This window comes from Dasypus novemcinctus, chromosome 12, assembly GCF_030445035.2.
Source record: "Dasypus novemcinctus isolate mDasNov1 chromosome 12, mDasNov1.1.hap2, whole genome shotgun sequence".
NCBI lineage: Eukaryota > Metazoa > Chordata > Mammalia > Cingulata > Dasypodidae > Dasypus > Dasypus novemcinctus.
In genome coordinates this window covers 14,813,724-14,832,305 of record NC_080684.1, presented here as the reverse complement: position 1 = coordinate 14,832,305, position 18,582 = coordinate 14,813,724, and the positions used below count along the sequence as shown (strand labels likewise).

Sequence of the window (18,582 nt, the reverse complement as noted above, 5' to 3'; positions counted from 1 at the left end):
TAACATCAGGGTAATTCAAATATGCAGTGGTTATAGATTTTTAAAACAAAAAATCAGAAATTAAGTAGGAACTGCCACATGTTGCTCGATAAAGTCATAGTAATGCAAAGTTACAACTTGACTGGTTTGACTAAACTAACCAGTTGTTGACATCATGGAGCCACAGCCTCAGGTTACAATTTATAACCTGAATTTTTCCAGGCATTGAGGCCTGTCCAGTGACACATCCAGAACCACATGAAGATTTAATGTGCGGATCTCAGTTTCCATCTCGTAGAAGTGACAGGGAAGATTGGGAAAAAAAAAAGGGCAATGGAAAAGGAAAGGGATGGAAGAAAGAGGCTCCTGAGCAGAGCGCAGAGAAAGCGTTGTGCTTGTTTTATTGGATGGGTTTTATCTAGGTCTGAGGTTACAAACTGATGGCAACTGGGCAAAATTAAACCTAGGGGAGTATTTTTATGTGAATTTTACTTTCTTTTCAACTTGTTTGGCACTAGTTCCCAACATTTGAAAATCACAATTTCTCTTAAAATCTGGAGTTCTGGCATTTCTTGAAAAAAGTTTTAAAAATCTGGCTCATTCCTACTGTCAGCTGGAGGGAGGGAAATAGATGAGACAGGTGCTCTCTAGTTCTTGGCATCCTGGCTGCTTTGCTCGTTTATCTGACCTATCTGAGCCCTGGTTGCATTTGCGTTTCCAACCTGTAGTCTAAATCTGCAGATCTTAATGCACGTTACAGTTCCCCAGAGAGCATGTGATATTCTCATGCTTCGGTCCTATCCTAGATCAATTAAATCAGAAACCGGAGGGTGGCGGGATCACTAGTCATGGGGGAGTCCAGTCAAAGCTGAGGACTACCAGTCTGAATCAGCTGTTCAAATGATTTGCACAAGTCCATCTTCTTATCTTTGAAAGTGATCCATTCAGAAACAATGTGTAGAATAAGATCTTTGAGAGAACATCAGCTAATCCAAACTTCCCATTTTACAGTGAGGAAACTGAAGCCCAGAAAGAAGAGACTAAAACCATCGTTGGTATTAAATTATAAAGTTTCCTTTATTACTTTTTCTCTTTCCAAAAAAGGCATTTTAAAAATGATTGTTTTATAAATGACCCTCTTTACATGTCCTACTTCATAAGGCTTTAAAATTATCATTATTTCTGTTTTTCTTAGAGTATTTTGTTGGGAGTTAGCTGTCATATTTTAGGTGGGGCTTAAAAATCAATTCTTGATCAGGAATAATGTTAGAGCAAAAGCATATCCTTGCAAAAAAAAAAAGTAATTTTCTCAAAAGCTGAAATATTCCAGGCTGTTTTCAACTCTCTAAATGTTTAGTAATTATTTAAATTTACTAATCTTCAGTTCATGAGAAACATTTTAAATTTTATTGGTATTCACAGTACTCAAATATACTCTGTTCTAAATAAGCTTCAAACGTATTTGTGTAATATACCGTCTTTCCTCCTATATCCAGAGTTATAGGTCTGATTTCATTAATTTCTGATACTACCAGTATTTTCTGACTTAGAGGAATCAGAGTAGTGTCGTAGCATCTGAATATGGAGAGGACAATTTCCAGACATCATAACCTGGGCATATTGATAACAGATATTTTAAAAAATCATGAAAGGACCTCAGCAGGGTTCTCAGAAGAGAAGTTACCAGAGAGGTTGGAGCAGGTAGCATTCTGCAGACAAGACAGGGCAGGCGAGCAGTCTGTCCAAGGAGGCTCATCTCCGAGCCCTACGCAGCAGCGGGAGGTGGCCTTCTTAGCCTCAGCTCTTTCGACATTTGGGCCTGCTGACACTTTGTTTTGGGGGGCTGTCCTGTGCATTGTAGGGTGTTTAGCAGTACCCCTAGCCCCTGCCCATTAGATGCCAGCAGCAGCCCCTCACTGTGACAACCAAAAATATCTCTAGACACTGCAAGGTACCTGCTGGGGGTAAAATCGCCTCCATTTGAGACTGTTTCTCTAGACTTGCAGAAATCATGCCACGCATTCCCAGACATTCCAGGCACAGTGGCCACAACGGTAGCGATATATGCTTTCCATTTATAGGTAGGCATGTACTTATATTTAAAGTAGTATATAGATGACTTGGTCATTTGGAATATATTTTTGCATAAACCCCACATGCCCAAAGCAATTGTACCAGAAATTAGATAGGCGGCTTAAGGAAACCTGTGAGGGACAGCTGCGAATGTTGCTTCCTTTCTGTTCCCAGTTTTTGTTTTGCTTTTCTGGGCAAACTGTGTTTGTGAGCCTCGCTGATTACATTGCCGGCTAGGTAGATGATCATAGCTTTCTCCTAAAATTTAGCCGTCGTTGTTGTGACTAACACGCTTGCTGTCACCGAGCGCTAGGTGATGGAGTTCTAGGAAGCTATGAGATACACGGTCCCTGTCCTCCCTCCAGGAGCTGAAGTGGTACCTGGGAGGAAGGGTAACTACATGAAAAGACGATTAAAATGTGAGCACCCTTGATAGGAGCAAGCCATACAAAAGTGCTGTACAAAGTCTCCACGAGTCAAAAATCAGCCCCAGCTTGTCACGGGAGAGAGGCGTCACAGAGGCGGTTGGCTGAAATTTTAAACAGCAAGTAAGCAAGCAGGCCAGGCTTGAAAGAAATGTCATACTTAAGCAGGCACAGGCTTGACAGGAAGGTTGGGAGAGTATGTTCAGGGACAGAGGGCTGGTATGAACAAAGCCGAGACCTGTCCGAGAGTAGACCAGTTTGTAGGAACAGAAGGTACAGAAAGGAATGCGGTGGGAGAGAAAACTGAGATAGCCATGAGCAGCCAGGGCTTTAATGCAAAGTTCCAGAGATCAGACTTGATCCTGCAGCCATTAGGAGCGGTTGGTGGTTGGCAAGGAGGGCAGGGAAATGCGCGGCACTGATTCCCAGGGAGACTCGGCTTCTGCAGACGGGAGGAGGTAGGGATCCCAGGGTGGAATGGAGGGGAGCTCCTGCAGCAAAGCCGGGGTCATGCCAGTGGGAACCGAGAGCAAGAGGCAGTGTGAGACCATGTGGACAGAGCTGGGTGACTGATGAGCTGTGAGGCCGGATTACAGTGACGCCTGGATTTCCAATCTGGGTGATGAGGACGTGAGTGTTATTTTGAATAGAAATAAGAGCTGGCACGTGCAGTCGGGTGACGTGTAGTCGGTTTTAGGGAGTTTGGGGTAACAGGGAAGTTCACGTGGAGGTGTCCCGCTGGCAGATGGCATCCAAAAGGAATTTGTAACATTTTCCTGAGCAGATAGGAGCCTGAGAGATTGTCATCCCTTCCCGGCCCTCTCATTTTACAGATGAAGAAATGTGTGGCATGCTAAGTGACGCCATCATCGTCAAGTAATGCTTTACCAGGGGGTCCTATTTCATCATGCAAAGGAATGCTAGTTTTATAAAGGGAAAAAGAGGAGGAAAAATTATCTGAAAGATGTTCTTGGGGGACCAAGCCCGACACCACGGACTTGAAGCCATAAAAAGGAAAGAACTGGAAAGAACTGGGACTGGACAGAGCAGGCTGAAGGGGGGGGTGGGGCGGAAGAGCTGCCTCTGTCCTCAGCATGGGCGGGGAGCTGAGCTGGCAAAGCAGGCCCAGAAGCAGCCACACCTGGCTGCCTGAGGCGCAGTTTCCCGCAGTGGGTCAACAGTGCTGCACACGGGAGAAGGCGTCGAAGAGCAGGAGGGCTGAGAAAGGCCACCGGCCCGCATCAGGAAGCGGGAGTTACAGGTACAGTAACAATCGCTTCCAAAAATGCGGCCAGGCACTCTTCTAAGTGCTGTTGGGCAACCAAACTGTTGCACCATTTTGACGACTGTATGAGGTGAAAGACTATTTCCATTCGACAGATGGGGAAACTGAGGCAAAGAGCTTTTGCCCAGGGCCACACAACAACCCCGTGGTGGAGCCAGAATTTGCTTGTCGAGTGGGACATGAGGAGCACAGGAGCAAGCAGTTCATATTGCAGCAGTAAGGAGAGGGGATGGTAGCTCAAGGTGGTAGACAAGGTCACCTCCAGGTGAGGAGCTCTGAGTGGCTGACAGAGTCGGGGGAGAGGCAGAAAGGAAGTGGGGGTGCAAGGTCCTAGAGGGATGAAACCACGAGCCCTGGGTGAAGGATGAATCTTGGGCAAAGAGGAGAAAAATGCCTTTTCTTCTGAGCCTGCTTATTCTTTCCCAGCCTTTTCACTGCCAAGGGCTATTTTAATTTTTTCATCCGCCTTCCAAGGACTCCATGTTTTCAAAGATCTTGAGCATCAACTTTATTTAAGTAATGAATGAATTAATTTTCTTTGGGAGGTACTTGAACTACATCTGCTCCCCCGGACTTGTTTTTTCATTTTTCACACTGTCTGTTCCAAACAGTCTACGGTAAGCATGTCTTAGTTTTAGAATGAGAAAATGAGTACTTCCCAAGGTCCAGTCCAAATGTGACTTTTCTATGACGTAGGCTCATCCTTGAATTTAATCTTGTACTTTTTTTGAATCTCTTCATCACCTAACACTCAATAAATATATGATCAAGTGAATTGATAGATTTTCTCAGTGTGGCCTCGACCTTGTTGACAACTGCCACTAACCTCATTAATTCCCCCCCCTCATTTTCCTGTGTTCCTTTTCCAGAACAAGTTAGGTTTCAGATAGGTTATTTCTTTTTTTTTTTTTTTTACATTATTTTGTCTTTATTTGTGGGTAGAGCTGCTGAGACCTTCAGTCGCGCTGTGCTGCGCACCACCAGATGAGAAAACTCTCAGGCGAACACGCTTTAGGGCACACCCTAAAGATGGTGCATCAGCAGAGAGCGGAAGCGGTCCAGCGCCACCCTCCTGCCTCCGTCTGTTGGCATACAGTCCAATTAGAAAACTACACAAAGAGCAACACTGCACTAGCGCCAATAGCTAACTAACACCCCGCCATTTATTCTATATAAGCCGCTGATGCTGTGCAATAAAGTAGATTCGTGTCCTGAACCGGTCTCTGGAGTGTGTTTGTCTCTGTTGTCCTCACCCCAACGGGTAACCGAGTTCTACATTTATTTATATTTTTAATATTACGTGCAAAAAATATTAGGTCCCCGTATGCCCCCCACCCCCCTCACCCCATTCCTCCCCCCATAACAACAACCTCCTCCATCATCACGAGACATTCATTGCATTTGGTGAATACATCTCTGAGCACTGCTGCACCTCATGGTCAATGGTCCACACCATAGCCCACACTCTCCCACGTTCCACCCAGTGGGCCATGGGAGGACATACAATGTCCGGTAACTGTCCCTGCAGCACCACCCAGGACAACTCAAAACAGTAAAAATGTGATTAACTTGTACTGGAGTTTGCCTAATACCTAATTTTCATGGCAAGGTTCTTCCTCTATACTTCTCAGCTTTTTCCTCCTTTGTCTTTTGGTCCTTGTCTTTAAATTACTAGTTTTATGTGTTTGTATACCCATTTATACACACACCTATTTGATCTGAGAGTTTAAATTCAAGCAGTGGACTCCAGATCTATTAATGGTCAACCTTCCTCTCCATAGAAAATTTTTGTCTGGTGCCATATTTCCTTCCAGTTTATGGAGAGAAAAGGACTACCCAACCCGACGGAAAACACCACCTGTTGAATCTTAACTTTATTCTGCCCTGCAGTATTGCTTCAGTATCCTTTAAGGGAATCATAGAAGACAGGGTCAGTGTGGTGAGACTCCTAGAAATTCCCCAGTGCTGCCTGTTTGGACAGCTTTCATCAAAGAGAGCTGAGGGCTGGGGTGGGGGATCAACCACTTCAAGGCATTCCTACTTTTGCAAAGTCAGTCAGGTTGTCAAGCCCTGCTGCTGTGTGAAGGCACTGAAAAGCAGTCAGCTGGGCCAGGCTCCAGCTGCCAGCCTGGCTGGGAGGTGCAGCATCCGAGCAGGCCTGTGACTCAGACCGCCCTCAGCCTGGCATCCAAGGGAAGCCCTATCTGCTGGGAGGAAGAGGTTCCTGGGACCTGGGATGTAAGATAGCATTTATGTTGTGGACGTTTTGGAGGATCCTGGAACCAGGGGAGTTTCGTTCTAGATCAGAAACTATAAATAAGAAGGAATAATATATCACCTAGCTATGGATAAGAGAAGAGGACAATTTCCGAAAAAGTATCATGCTATGGATCCTTAAAATATTATTGCACACATACGCACAAACAAAAAAAAAACTATTATTACAGGGAGCAGGTGTAGCTCAGTGGTTGAGCACCTGCTTCCCAGGTACAAGGTCCTGGGTTCAATCCCGGGTACTTCCTAAAAGTATCTGTCTATCTATAATTGTCTATCTGTAACATATTTTTATATATGTATATAAATTCACTTAGCAAAATGCTTCTTTGGGACACTCTAGTATGCTTAGATGGACACATGGGAGTTTTGACTCTTAAATATCTAATATTTTCTTTCACAGTGAGTTCATTGGTTTCACTGAAGTAGGAAATGGTCAAATCAGTGGGTAAATATTTTTTCACTAACTTTCTATGCAATGAAAGAAATGGCTCTAAAAATTATGGAATTCACACTCAGACAAAATATCAAAAATGTCATCCAAGGGGCTTCACCACTAGAAGTATAAAAAGAATCTTACTGAAATAGTCTGCCTTGTGCCCTCACTAAGAGTATGTAAGTGAAGTGCCCATGTGTAACAGTTCTTGCTTCTGAAATTGCATTTGCCTCTGTGGCCACATGCTTTTTGTTTTGTGATGCTGTGTGTCCAAAATGCTTTTTTCCACTTACCTACTATTAATAACCGCTCAGAAATTTCATCAGAGTCAGCCACATAGGGGAAAATGTGGACTCTGGAAGTCTTTTTGCTTCTGATAAGGAAATACAGTATCATGTGGCTTAACCCAAATCCCCTGAGTATGATTTTTTAAAATTCCCTAATTCCCTGACATGGAGTGATTTCATTGAAGAGATTGATTTAATCTCTTGCAGTTGGTGGATAAATTGTTTGCTAAACTTCAGAACACAATTTTGTCCTTTGCTGGTTGACCACCACGTTGGGTAGTTGATCCTGCATGATGACGTTTATTGAAGATTTGCATTTTTATTAAGCTGGGATTTCTAAATCAGAGGTGCTTTTGTACCTGTGCACTCTTTACCCAGCTATGTGTGTGCCTTGTGATCTGACACAGTAAAAGAACCTAATTGCTTTCATGTTAAAGATATTGTTTGATAAAAGGGTGTCTATATTGCCTGCAGCTGACAGGGTATTCCTGTAAATGTGAGCATAACAATTCTGGGGCATGACTCACTTTATAGTTAAAGAGGGAGGGAGATTTATTGAATGGCATAAAAGTTAGAGATAAACTTCTGTAATTTAATTACAGAAATTGCTTTGCTGCATCAAGTAGCAAAATGTACATGTTTTAATCAGTAAATTAATCATTTGTTTACTTGTAACAGTTTATTATTATTTATATATATATATTTTTAAGAGTTTTAAAAAAATTTATTTCTCCCCGTCCCCTTGTTTGTTTGCATTTACTGTGTCTATTCATTGTGTGTTCCTCTTCTTTTTAGGAGGCACTGGGAACTGAACCTGGAATCTCCCATGTGTAGGCAGGAGCACAATCACTTGAGCCACATCCACTTCCCTGTAACAGTTTATTTTTAATCAGTGGTGTTACTCATGTGTTTAATTATTTCTCGTTTTGTTGTATTTCAGGTGTGTCAAGCTCATACTGTTGCCGCTATCTACTGGTAAATACACTCGGAACAGGAGAATTTGGACCAAGTTTTTTTTAGCACAGATACTTCTTAAACATGATGCACTTCAAGAGTGGACTCGAATTAACTGAGTTGCAAAACATGACCGTGCCCGAGGATGATAACATTAGCAATGATTCCAATGATTTCACCGAAGTAGAAAACGGTCAGATAAATAGGTGAGTATTTTTCCACGAACATTTTCTAGCCAATCAAAGAAATGACTCTAAAAAGTTAAGTTATTCTGATTTTCAGTTATTCTCTTGAATTATTCATTCCTAAAGTTGTGCTCTATTTGAAGGTGTGATTTGAATTTCTTATGTGACATCTGTTGGGCACAGGCTGCAACAGCAAATGAAGCAAATAGGAAAGTCATTTATTCATCCTTTCAAATCTTTCACTGAGTCTAATAAACATGTATAAATACACTGGACTCCAACCAGCCCTAACTCTCCCAAAGCTCTATGCTTATGAATTAGTCTGTTGGAATTTCACTATATCCCACTTCTGAATGTATACTACAGACATCTGACCTCACATTTTCATCAAGAAAAGATCAAGGTCATAACTGCCAATGGTTCCATGTTAAAACTACATGATGCATCATCCTAAGGTGGATTTTTTTTAGAAGATTTATTTTAATTATCTATCTTCCCCTCCCCCCCATTGTTTGCGGTTGCTGTCTGCTCTCTGAGCCCATTTGCTGTCTGCTCTGTGTCTGCTCGTCTTCTCTTTAGGAGGCACCGGGAACTAAACCCGGGACCTCCCATGTGGAAAAGAGATGCCCAATCACCTGAGCCACTCAGCCTCCTGGTTTGTCTCTCATTGTCTTTCCTCTTTGTGTCTCTTTTGCTGTGTCATCTTGTTGTGTCAGCTCGCTGCGCCTGCCAGCTGCGCCAGCTCCCCTTCTCCAGGAGGCATCAGGAACTGAACCCGGGACCTCCCATGTGGTAGGTGGGAGCTCAATCGCTTAAGCCACATCCCCTTCCCCCTAATGTGGATTTTCAAAAATGATCATAGTTGAGCCCAAATGGTTCTATGAGAAACTGTAGTAGAGAAATGTGAAGGAGAAAGAAAAGAAAAGATACCGTGAGTGAGAGGGTGTGCAGAGGAGAAGAGGTAGAGAGGCAGGGTGGGAAGAGGGCTAGATTGGAAGCCCAGCCACGACCCCGAGTGAACGAGTTCTTCCAGCTCCTGAGTCTTTCCCACATTGTTAGAGTAGGACTAAATATCTTTTATAGTTCTTTCCAGCTCAAAAGACTATCAGTTGGCGCATTCTCTAACTGGCTTACATTCAGCCTCAGGAGTATTAGTAGGACGTCCTCCTGCTTGGGTTAGTGGTGTGACTTGTTCGAATAATGGACTAGAAGGGAGTGGGTATATAGGACTATTTATTAGAACACCACCAGTGCTATACTTTTGGGGGAGGGGTCAAGAAAAAATTGGTTTGGGAGGAAGTATAAAAACATTATGTCGGCTAGCCAGATATCTTCCTGAAACTCATTTCTGATAATCTGCTGTACACTCTGATAGAGCGTGTATTTGAAAGCCCAGCATGAGGCTTAGCTGCTATTGTTTATGTACATAGGTAAGAAGTTGTGGCCCCTGCTTCTTCTCCTTTTCTCCTCCCTTCAGAGGTTACTTTTCTCATTTCCATCCAAGTATTATTTATTGTGTGAGGGGATGTTTCTTAATTGGGACTCATGTTTACTTTCACCTTTTCTGGGTAATGTTAATAATCACCGGGAAGCAGATGTGGCTCAAGTGATTGGGCTTCTGTCTACCATATGGGAGGACCCAGGTTCGATCCCCGGGGCCTCCTGATAAAGGTGTGCCTTCACAGCACGCCAGTGCCCGCTCAGTGAGCCAGTGCCCGCTCAGTGAGCCAGTGCCTGTGTGGTGAGCCAGTGCCTGTGCGGTGAGCCAGTGCCCGTGCGGTGAGCCAGTGCCATGTGGCAACCCATGTGGTGAGCCAGTGCCTGTGTGGCGAGCCAGTGCCCATGCGGTGAGCCAGTGCCATGTGGCAACCCACGTGGTGAGCCAGTGCCTGTGTGGCGAGCCAGTGCCCGTGCGGTGAGCCAGTGCCATGTGGCAACCCACGTGGTGAGCCAGTGCCTGTGTGGTGAGCCAGTGCCTGCACAGTGAGCGAGTGCCCGTGCGGTGAGCCAGTGCCCATGCGTCATGCCAAGTGCCTGTGTGGCGATACACACAGCAAGATGATGATGCAACAAAAAATGCGATGAAGGGGAGAGTCAAGGTGAGACGCAATGGAAACCAGGAACTAAGGTAGTGCAACTGATGGGGAACCTCGCTCCACATCGGAGGTCCCCAGGATCAAATCCTGTGAATCCTAGAGGAGAAAAAGAAGAAGAGAAGACAAAAAGAGAAATAGACACAGAAGATCACACAGCGAATGGACACAGACAGCAAAAATAGCAGGGTGGGGGGGAGGGTGGAGAAAAAAAATAATTGCCACTATTCCTTGGGTGCCAGGCATTCTACATACATTACTACTTATCCTTATCATGCAAAGCAGGTATTCTTTTGCAAATATAAGGGAATTATAAGAGTCCAATATTCAAGTGAGGAAACCGAGGCTTAGAGAAATAACTTGATTTGTCCAAGAGCACCTTTCTTGGGGTTTGGTGAAAAAAACAATTTTTAGTAGTTGGGTTAAGCTGTCCTGGCACCATCCCAGCACCATCCCGGCACTGCTGCATGCTCTCTACCCCTGGAGAGTTCTGTAGTCACTGCTGGCTTCCACTTACAGCGAAAGGTGTTCTCGCCATTTCACAAGAAGGAAATTCCGGGTTTATGACAGAACTACCTCTCAAAGCACTGCAAACCTGGAGAGCCTTAAAATGAGAGGTATTTATAATATTCCGTTTACAACCTGAGCTTGATTTTTAAAGTAAGTTTTTTCTTATTAAATAACTGCATGATTGAAGCAACTGAAGCACTTGTAGCAGGTGGAAGGGGCACCTTGTCCAGATGTGCTCACATCCCCATCTACCGTGGCTAAGGCCGTGAGGTGGCAGAGGGAGAACTTGTTTTGCAGAATTTCATTCCACTATTGTGAGTGCGGTGTAGTGTATTTTTCTTTTCTCCATCTCCCCTCCTTCACTGACAGGGTTCATGAATCTTGCTTCATTACTGACTCTTGGACAATTAAAATGAGAAGCACAACATACCACTGCATGAAGCCAGTAAGAGGAAATAAAAACTTCGAAGACCCCAGATACTTTTTTTTTTTTAAGATTTCTTTTTCTTTTTCCCCACCCCCTTATTGTTTGCATTTTGCTGTGTCTGTCTGTTGTGTGCTGGTCTTTTTTTAGGAAGCCCTGGAACAGAACATGGGATCTCCCATGTGGGAGGGAAGCGCCTAATTGCTTGAGCCACCTCTGTGCCTTCCCAGATACATTTTTTGTTTCTTTAATATATACTTTTTTATTTTTAAAAGATACATAGATTGTACAAAATGTTACATTAAAAAAAAATAAAGTGGAATCCCATATGCCCCGCTCCCCACACCTCCCACTTTCCCCCACATTAACAACTTCTTTCATTAGTGTGATACATTCATTGCATTTGATGAATACATTTTGGAGCACAGCTATACAGCATGGATTATAGTTTACATTGTAGTTTACACTCTCCCCCAGTCCATTCTGTAGGTTTTGGCAGGATATATAATGTCCTTCATCTGTCTCTGCAATATCATTCAGGACAACTCCAAGTCCCCAAAATGCCCCCATATCACACCTCTTTTTCCCTCGCCCTGCCTTCAGCATCTCTAGTGGCCAGTGTCTCCACACCAATGATAGACGTTCTTCCACTGCTAGAATCTCAATAAGTCTATAGTAGAATACTAGTAAATCTGCTCTAGTCCATATTTTATTCCCCAATCCTGAGGACTCTGTATGGTGATGCCACTCCATCTCTTAATTGAGACGCAGCTTTGATCCCACGTGGCTAAAGGATGGGACTTCCCAGATATTTTAATCAAGGTTCCTATTGGTTGAACCAGCTTATTGTATTGGCACTTTGCTTCTCACTTTGAGTAGCAAGCTCTAGGCTCTTCCTCTAGTTGTGAGCTTCTTCAGAGAAGGGACAGTCCTCATCACCTATATATCCCTTCTACTCTCATATGTATCATAATGCCTGGTACAGAGTAAGTATTACAAAATATGTGTTGAATTAATGAATGAGAGAGACAGATAGAGAGATAGATGGTAGTTATGTGCTTGGCTTTGGAGCTAGACCTGTATTGAATCCTGGTTCTATCAAAAGCTCTATCTTGTGCTCGAAGCTTCAGTTCCATCTCTGTAAGACAAGCTAATAATACCTTACCTCCTGGGATTGTTGGGGAGTATTAAATGCAGTACTGTTTGTAGGTTTCAAAACTCTGGTTCTATAGACTTCTTGCTTAGGTTCAAATCCTGGCTCAATATTTTAGCTACCAGCAATGGAACTTTGTGCAAGTTACTGAAATTCTCTGAAATGGAGCTAATGATAAATGGCATCTAGCACATATAATTATTGAAATAATGAATGAGAAGATCCTGTTCAGTATTTGGCACAGTATCTGGCTATAGTAAACCCTCTTAGTATGAGATTAGTGTATGTTGATAAAAGTGCATCCCTCTTTTGTTGGCAAGACTCCTTTCTTCTCCACCCCATGGAATAATAATTCTGCTTTAGGTTTAGGATAATTGCTGATTATTTTAACTTAATTTAGTGAAATGTTAGTAGATTATCCTAGTGTATCCCATCACATTTTAACATTTGTCAGCTATTGTTTTCATCCTTAAGAATGGTTGTTGTTGGGACCCGGGAAGCATTTAACAAAATTTTCATTAGCTTAATCCATCAAAAGGGCTCTGCTTGCCTCTCAGCTTTCTCTCCTTTTTAAATGGCTGCCATTTGTTTTGTTTTGTTTTGTTTTTTTCATACGTTTTACCATCTTTGTGTTACTTGCTTCTCTCATCCCAGTCTCTACCTGTTTTCGTAGAATGATAGAATTTCAGGGAAGGAACTAGGGAAGGTCATTTCTGGTCACTTGCACGTTGTGTTATGAATCCTCGAATGAAACATTGTAATCTAGTAAGAACCGACTGCTAGAGATTAAAATACGGAGATTATTTTCTATGTGCCACCTATCGTTAATTGGATTGTTGTTGAGAATGATTTAGTTTTGGTTTTAAATAATGGCTCTGTATTGCTCACCTGCTTCCGTACTGTGCTTCAGTGCTCTGCCTACATACTTTTTAAGGCTTTTTCTATTCAAGGTCAGCAAGTCAGCCATTGTAGGTTTTTGTTTTGTTCCGTTCACAGAGCAGTTGATTGCCTAGTGATTGGAACAGATTGACCCAGTGAAAACTTTCTTTCAATATCATCTGGAGACCTGGGGTGAAAGCCACTTTTTCTCCCATAACACACTTTTAAGTCCATAAAGAGAAAATTTAAGTCAGTTGCTTGGCCAGACGTCAGTGATTGTTAACCATCAGTTGCCTTTTGAAAATGGTGAGGTAACTGAAACTTGTGATACGTTGCTTGACCTACTTATTTTGGACTGGATTTTTCCCTTACAAATGGGTTGGTTTTATTAAATTTTTAAAACATGTCCAGAAGTACAAAGCAAATATTTAAAGACTAGAAAGAAGAAAAAGTTGAACCCCTAGGGAGAGCCTCAAGAGGCGCCCTTTACGGGGCATTGTTCCTGAGCTCGATTTCCCTGTCGGAGCTCCTCCCTAATTCCTAATCAGCAGGTGCATGAGGGTTCATGCGTGAAAAGAGGAACCTCCGCTCCCTGAGGGTCTCCCGAGGTGCTGATGCGTGGGTACCGTTCAGGGCAGGGCCCCTGCTTGAGAGACAGATGCCTTATGCCTGCAAGATGTGTTCAGGGACACGGTGTGTGCTGGGAAAAGGTAATAAGTAGGTCAGAGTCAGAATAACTCAGTTCAGACCAGAGGGCAAGAAGGTCCCGTGGAAGAAGGCGGCTTTGAACCAGCAGGAGGGCGTGGGCCGAGAGGAGGCTCGAGGCTGGATTCCCACTGCCACTCAGTTTTCCATCTCCACCGATCATGTCTCAGCCCTCACCCCACACGGTGAGGATCGTCTTGAGGAGCAGGGGTTGCTAATATTGGAACCTGGGAGGCAAAACCAAATTTAGCAGGATCTGGGGTTGCAGAGGGAGGAATCTGTCCTTGAAATGTATTCAGTGGGGGGAGCCAGGGCCAATTTGGGGGAAAACCTAATTGCAGTCTTGCTGCAGAAAGTGGACCCAGAGAAGAAGAGTCTGGGAGGCAGGGGACAAACAGCGTTTTTAAGGTGCTTTTTCGTGGTTACTAACTAAAGCAGCTCTGCAAGTCCTATCATGGGTCTTACTCTGCAGGAAGGAACTGGCAGTCACTCAGGAACCTCATTGTTCAGTTGCCCCACGCTCGGCCCCACGGAATGCCTGCCCTGCCACGGGACCTGCATCCCATGACTCTCCGCCCACTAGTCGTCCGCCCCCAGTTCTCGGGGAGCATTGCCTGCCTTGGAACTTAGATCTGTGGATAAAATGTGGTTTATTGGTGTTTCGTTCGGTTTGTTTGAAAACGTTCAGGCTTTCCCCTTAATTTAAAAACACCTTAAGGGGAACTGATGGAACTCAAGAGGTTGGGCACCTGCTTCCCATGTCCCAGGTCCTGAGTTCACTCCCTGGTACCTCCTAAAAACAAATGAAAAAACCCAACCTACACCCTCTTTAGAAAACAAGTCTTTCCACAAGAAAGGCAAGAGGGAGACCTGTTGGATAAAGATTCGGTAGACTGGCGTTGGTTATTAAAATTAGCGTGATGAAGTGCGGTCTTTTATTAAACAGCAGCACTAAAATATGAGTCAACCTCATTTTGGAAAATCCCAGCACTCACCTTTCGTCAGGCTCCGTGTGAGGGGCAAGGGTGCTTTCTCCCACCACTCTCCTGCCGCAACCTGGGGACCTCAGTTCTGTGGAAAGGATTTAAAAAGAGCCAAAAGAAGGGCCAAACCAGTCATTGCCAGAAAACGACAGTTTTGGTGTTTTTTTTTTAAATGGGGAGTGTTTTAAACCTAGACATTGCAGCCGTACAAATTCTGACGTTAACCCTATTGGATGTCTTTGGTGGTTCTTAGAGCATTTTTAATCCCTATTTCCATATATTTGCACATAATTGACTCCCCTTGGCCTGGCTGAGCTTTTCCTTTCCCACTCAAGTTACGTGTCCTCTGCGGAGAGTCATGACTAACAAAAATCCACTGCTCTTCCTCTGAGCCAGGCACCGATGCCCTACGCGAGCTCTCATTTAATTCTTCCCGTCGTACTGTGAGATAATGCAGTAGTATTGCTCCGATTTCACAGATGAGAAAACTCAGGCCCTCGGCACTGGAGAGGATTTGAATTCAGGTTCTAAATGCCATGCTTTCATAAATCCCTGGCTCTGACCCTATCCACAGCCATATGCCATCCCTGCCGCCCCGCATCGCCAGCTCCCGGCCTGAACTCCCTGCCTAGAGCCTGCATTACATAGTCCCATATCTTCCGCCTCACCTGTCCTTGTAACGTGCATATAGCAGGTGCCGAATCAATGTTTCATGTAGAGACAGTTGTTTTCTTTTTTACAGAGGAAAGGGAATTCCTACTTGGTAATTTTTTTTACTGAAGTGCGAGTGCAGGAGGAGCTTTACTTCCAGTATTTTAAGAAAAATATCTTGACATTATCTAATTTTCCAATTAGAGGAAAACTTGTAACAGTTAACTTACATGGTATATATTGTTTTAATTTATCATTAAAGTGATTTCGACTTCTGGTTCTCTCTCATTTCATCTCAAGATGAGCATCTACTATTCACGTTGTTTTGTACTAGATAGAGTGAGGGATATAAGCATGAATGAGGCAAAGTACCTGTCCTTGGAGCCTTTATAGTTCATTTAAAAAAATAAGTATGTAGATAATTAATTAGTATTGGCATACAGAATAACGTGGGAGGGGATTTTGAATAGGACCCTAAATCCTTAGGGAACTTAGTGGTAACTTTTCATGCGTACTATGTTTTGGTAAGTAATGAATCACTTAGTCATGATGTTAAGCTTCAAATCATTATCATGAGTTAAATGTATTATACATGTCTTTACAGCAAGTTTATTTCTGATCGTGAAAGTAGAAGAAGTCTCACAAACAGCCATTTGGAAAAAAAGAAATGTGATGAATATGTAAGTGTCATTATAATAAAATATAATTATAATTAAAGTCACATCAGTTGGGACAGATGTTTTTAATTCATGTAGCACTAGGACCAAAGCATAGCTGTGTATATTAACCAGGATATTCTTCATAGCATATGTATTTTCTCCTGAAACCCATTAAGAAAATAACTAGACCACTAAGGAAGCATTTCTTGAATTTTGTTTCCATGTTGGTGCCTAATGGTGCTTTAAAGGATTTGGCTTGGACTTTTGGGGGGATGGTTTTGCTTAGTGTAAATGTCTGTTTCTTTGTTCAGATTCCAGGAACAACCTCCTTAGGCATGTCTGTTTTTAACCTAAGCAACGCCATTATGGGCAGTGGGATTTTGGGACTTGCCTTTGCCCTGGCAAACACCGGAATCCTACTTTTTCTGTGAGTATTGACATTAAAGTACTTTCACTTTTTAAACTGCATTTTCTGTATGTTTCAGTCTGAAGAAATTAGAAATATTTTGAAATAGTTTTTATTTCTGGTATACACTTTGGTATCGTTTGAAAGTGATTTTCCAGAATGTTCCTGATGCTTACAAGAAAGGGGAAGGAGAAACAGTTTTATTAATCAAAAATATTGAAATTAGCATTCTAAAAAGGATTAAAACATTTGAAAATAGCATTTATAATGTTTGTGGCTCTTTACCTATCACTTTGTCTCTGCTAAAGTGCCAAAATATTAAGAGGTATTTAATCCAGCCCGTCACCACTTTGGTATTTGGGCGGTTGTGGAGGTAATTACAAGTTTGCAATAAATATTCGAGAAACAGAAATTTTCAGGCTTTTGAAGATGAGAAATTAGCATGTACTTTTCCTCTGAGATACAGGAAAAAAGAAGATTTAAAAAGCAAATTTATTTTTAAATAAGTTCATTTCAAACTGTTGAACGGGACTTTCAGCAAATGTACATAGGGTCTGTTTTTAGTTAGAATAAGACTAAGACAGATCACAGAATTCATAACAGGAAAGCTCTCACCAAGGCTGATTTTTCTTTCTAAGCTCAGAGGAGTGCAAATGATGCTCAACGAGGCCTGAGTGAGGGCAGGGGGAAATCCTTCTCTTCCAGGAACTTGTCTTTTTTCCCTTGACTCTATGTTCTTCGCTGACATGGCTCAACAGTCCTCTTGCCACGTGTTTTGACAGGAGCATCACTTCTTGGATGCAGCAACCAAGATGGCTTCTAATCCTAGAGATAGTGCATATTGCTTTAGACAAAAAGTAGGTGCACTGCTGCCTATTTTATTCCCCAAGAGTCCACACCTCCCCTTGCTGCCCCATCTATGCTGCTCCATATTGGTCCATAGCCCTTAGGATTGAGAGTCTTACTTCTGCCTGTAAACCCACTAAAGGTGTCCTTCCTAGGTATGCAAATCCTAGAATTAAAATACTCTCTGAAGGGCAGTGAATGTGTTATGTTGAGTTCTTGATTGCCAATCTGATTTAGTAACTCCAAGGATAACTTTGCTTTATGGCCCTGAGTGGATCTTTCCTTCTGTGTTTCTTGAACCAAGTGCCAGGTTTTATGGTAAAAGGACAGCTTTGGACAGCTTATTTCTGTGGTGGTTTTTTGGGGGCTGAGAAACTCTGACCCTCAGAGGACACCCCAGAGGTAGCTGGAGAGATATATTTCTGATAATCAGTGCTTTGAAATAAGACCCGCGTGCTAGTTCCAACTTGGCTTCTTTTTTTAAAAAAGATAAATAGATCACACAAAATGTTATGTTAAAAAACATAAGAGGTTCCCATAGACCCCATTCCCCACCACCCACCCCCTCCCCCAGTTGCCCCACATCAACATCCCCTTTCATCAGTGAGGCACGCTCATTGCATTTGATGAGTACATTTTGGAGCACTGCTACGCAGCATGGTTTACAGTTTACACTTAGTTCACACTGTCCCCCAGTCCATCCAGTGGGTTATGGCAGGATATACAATGTCCTGCATCTGTCTCTGCAATATCATTCAGGACAACTCCCAAGTCCCAAAAATGCCCCATGTCACACCTCTTCCTCCCCCTCCCTGCCAACTTGGCTTCTAAATTGCTTTGAAGTCTTAAGCAAGTTACTTGGACACTCTGAGCTTTAATTTCTTCATCATTAAAACAAGGAAACTGCACTAAAAAAAAATATCTCAGAACTCAGCTCCAAAACCCCAGGATTCTGTGACTATTTTCAGTCATCCAAAGCAAATGTTTTCAGTTCAGTAATCTGTATTCCCTCTGTCCCATCCTGTCCTTCCTTTTTTGTTATTGTAATACACCAAATCATATGATAAGGGTGTAGAGGCAATTCTTTGATGATGATAACAACTCTTGTAGCTCTACTTTGTTCCAAGTACTACTCTAAGTGTTGTATGCCTAATCCTTACAACAGCTTTATGAAGAAGGTACTATTGTTAGTTCTCTGTTTTACAGATAAGGGAACTGAGGTATTGAGAGTAGACCTTTATTTTAGAAGCTCCCTTAGTTAACATCTGGAAATTCCCTACATTTCTCTTCTGTACTAGATCATTTGTTTCCTGTATTCCAAATCTTCTTCCTTCTGGATTTGTTTCCTTGCTTTTTTCACTAAGATATGATGAAT

General features: G+C 42.8%; 1 protein-coding gene across 4 annotated transcripts in view; it reads left to right on the top strand.

Annotated features, from left to right (window-relative positions):
- The window catches only part of SLC38A1 (solute carrier family 38 member 1), a 67,790-nt gene that overhangs the window by 5,331 nt on the left and 43,877 nt on the right, over positions 1 to 18,582 (top strand). For all 4 annotated transcript variants that reach the window (XM_071218793.1, XM_058307861.2, XM_058307863.2 and 1 more), the window contains 3 exons: positions 7,700 to 7,919; positions 15,901 to 15,976; positions 16,267 to 16,382. In XM_071218793.1, coding sequence (XP_071074894.1) covers positions 7,798 to 7,919; positions 15,901 to 15,976; positions 16,267 to 16,382 — 314 coding nt within the window. In that variant the 5' untranslated portion in view covers positions 7,700 to 7,797. The remainder of the gene's footprint in view (positions 1 to 7,699; positions 7,920 to 15,900; positions 15,977 to 16,266; positions 16,383 to 18,582) is intronic.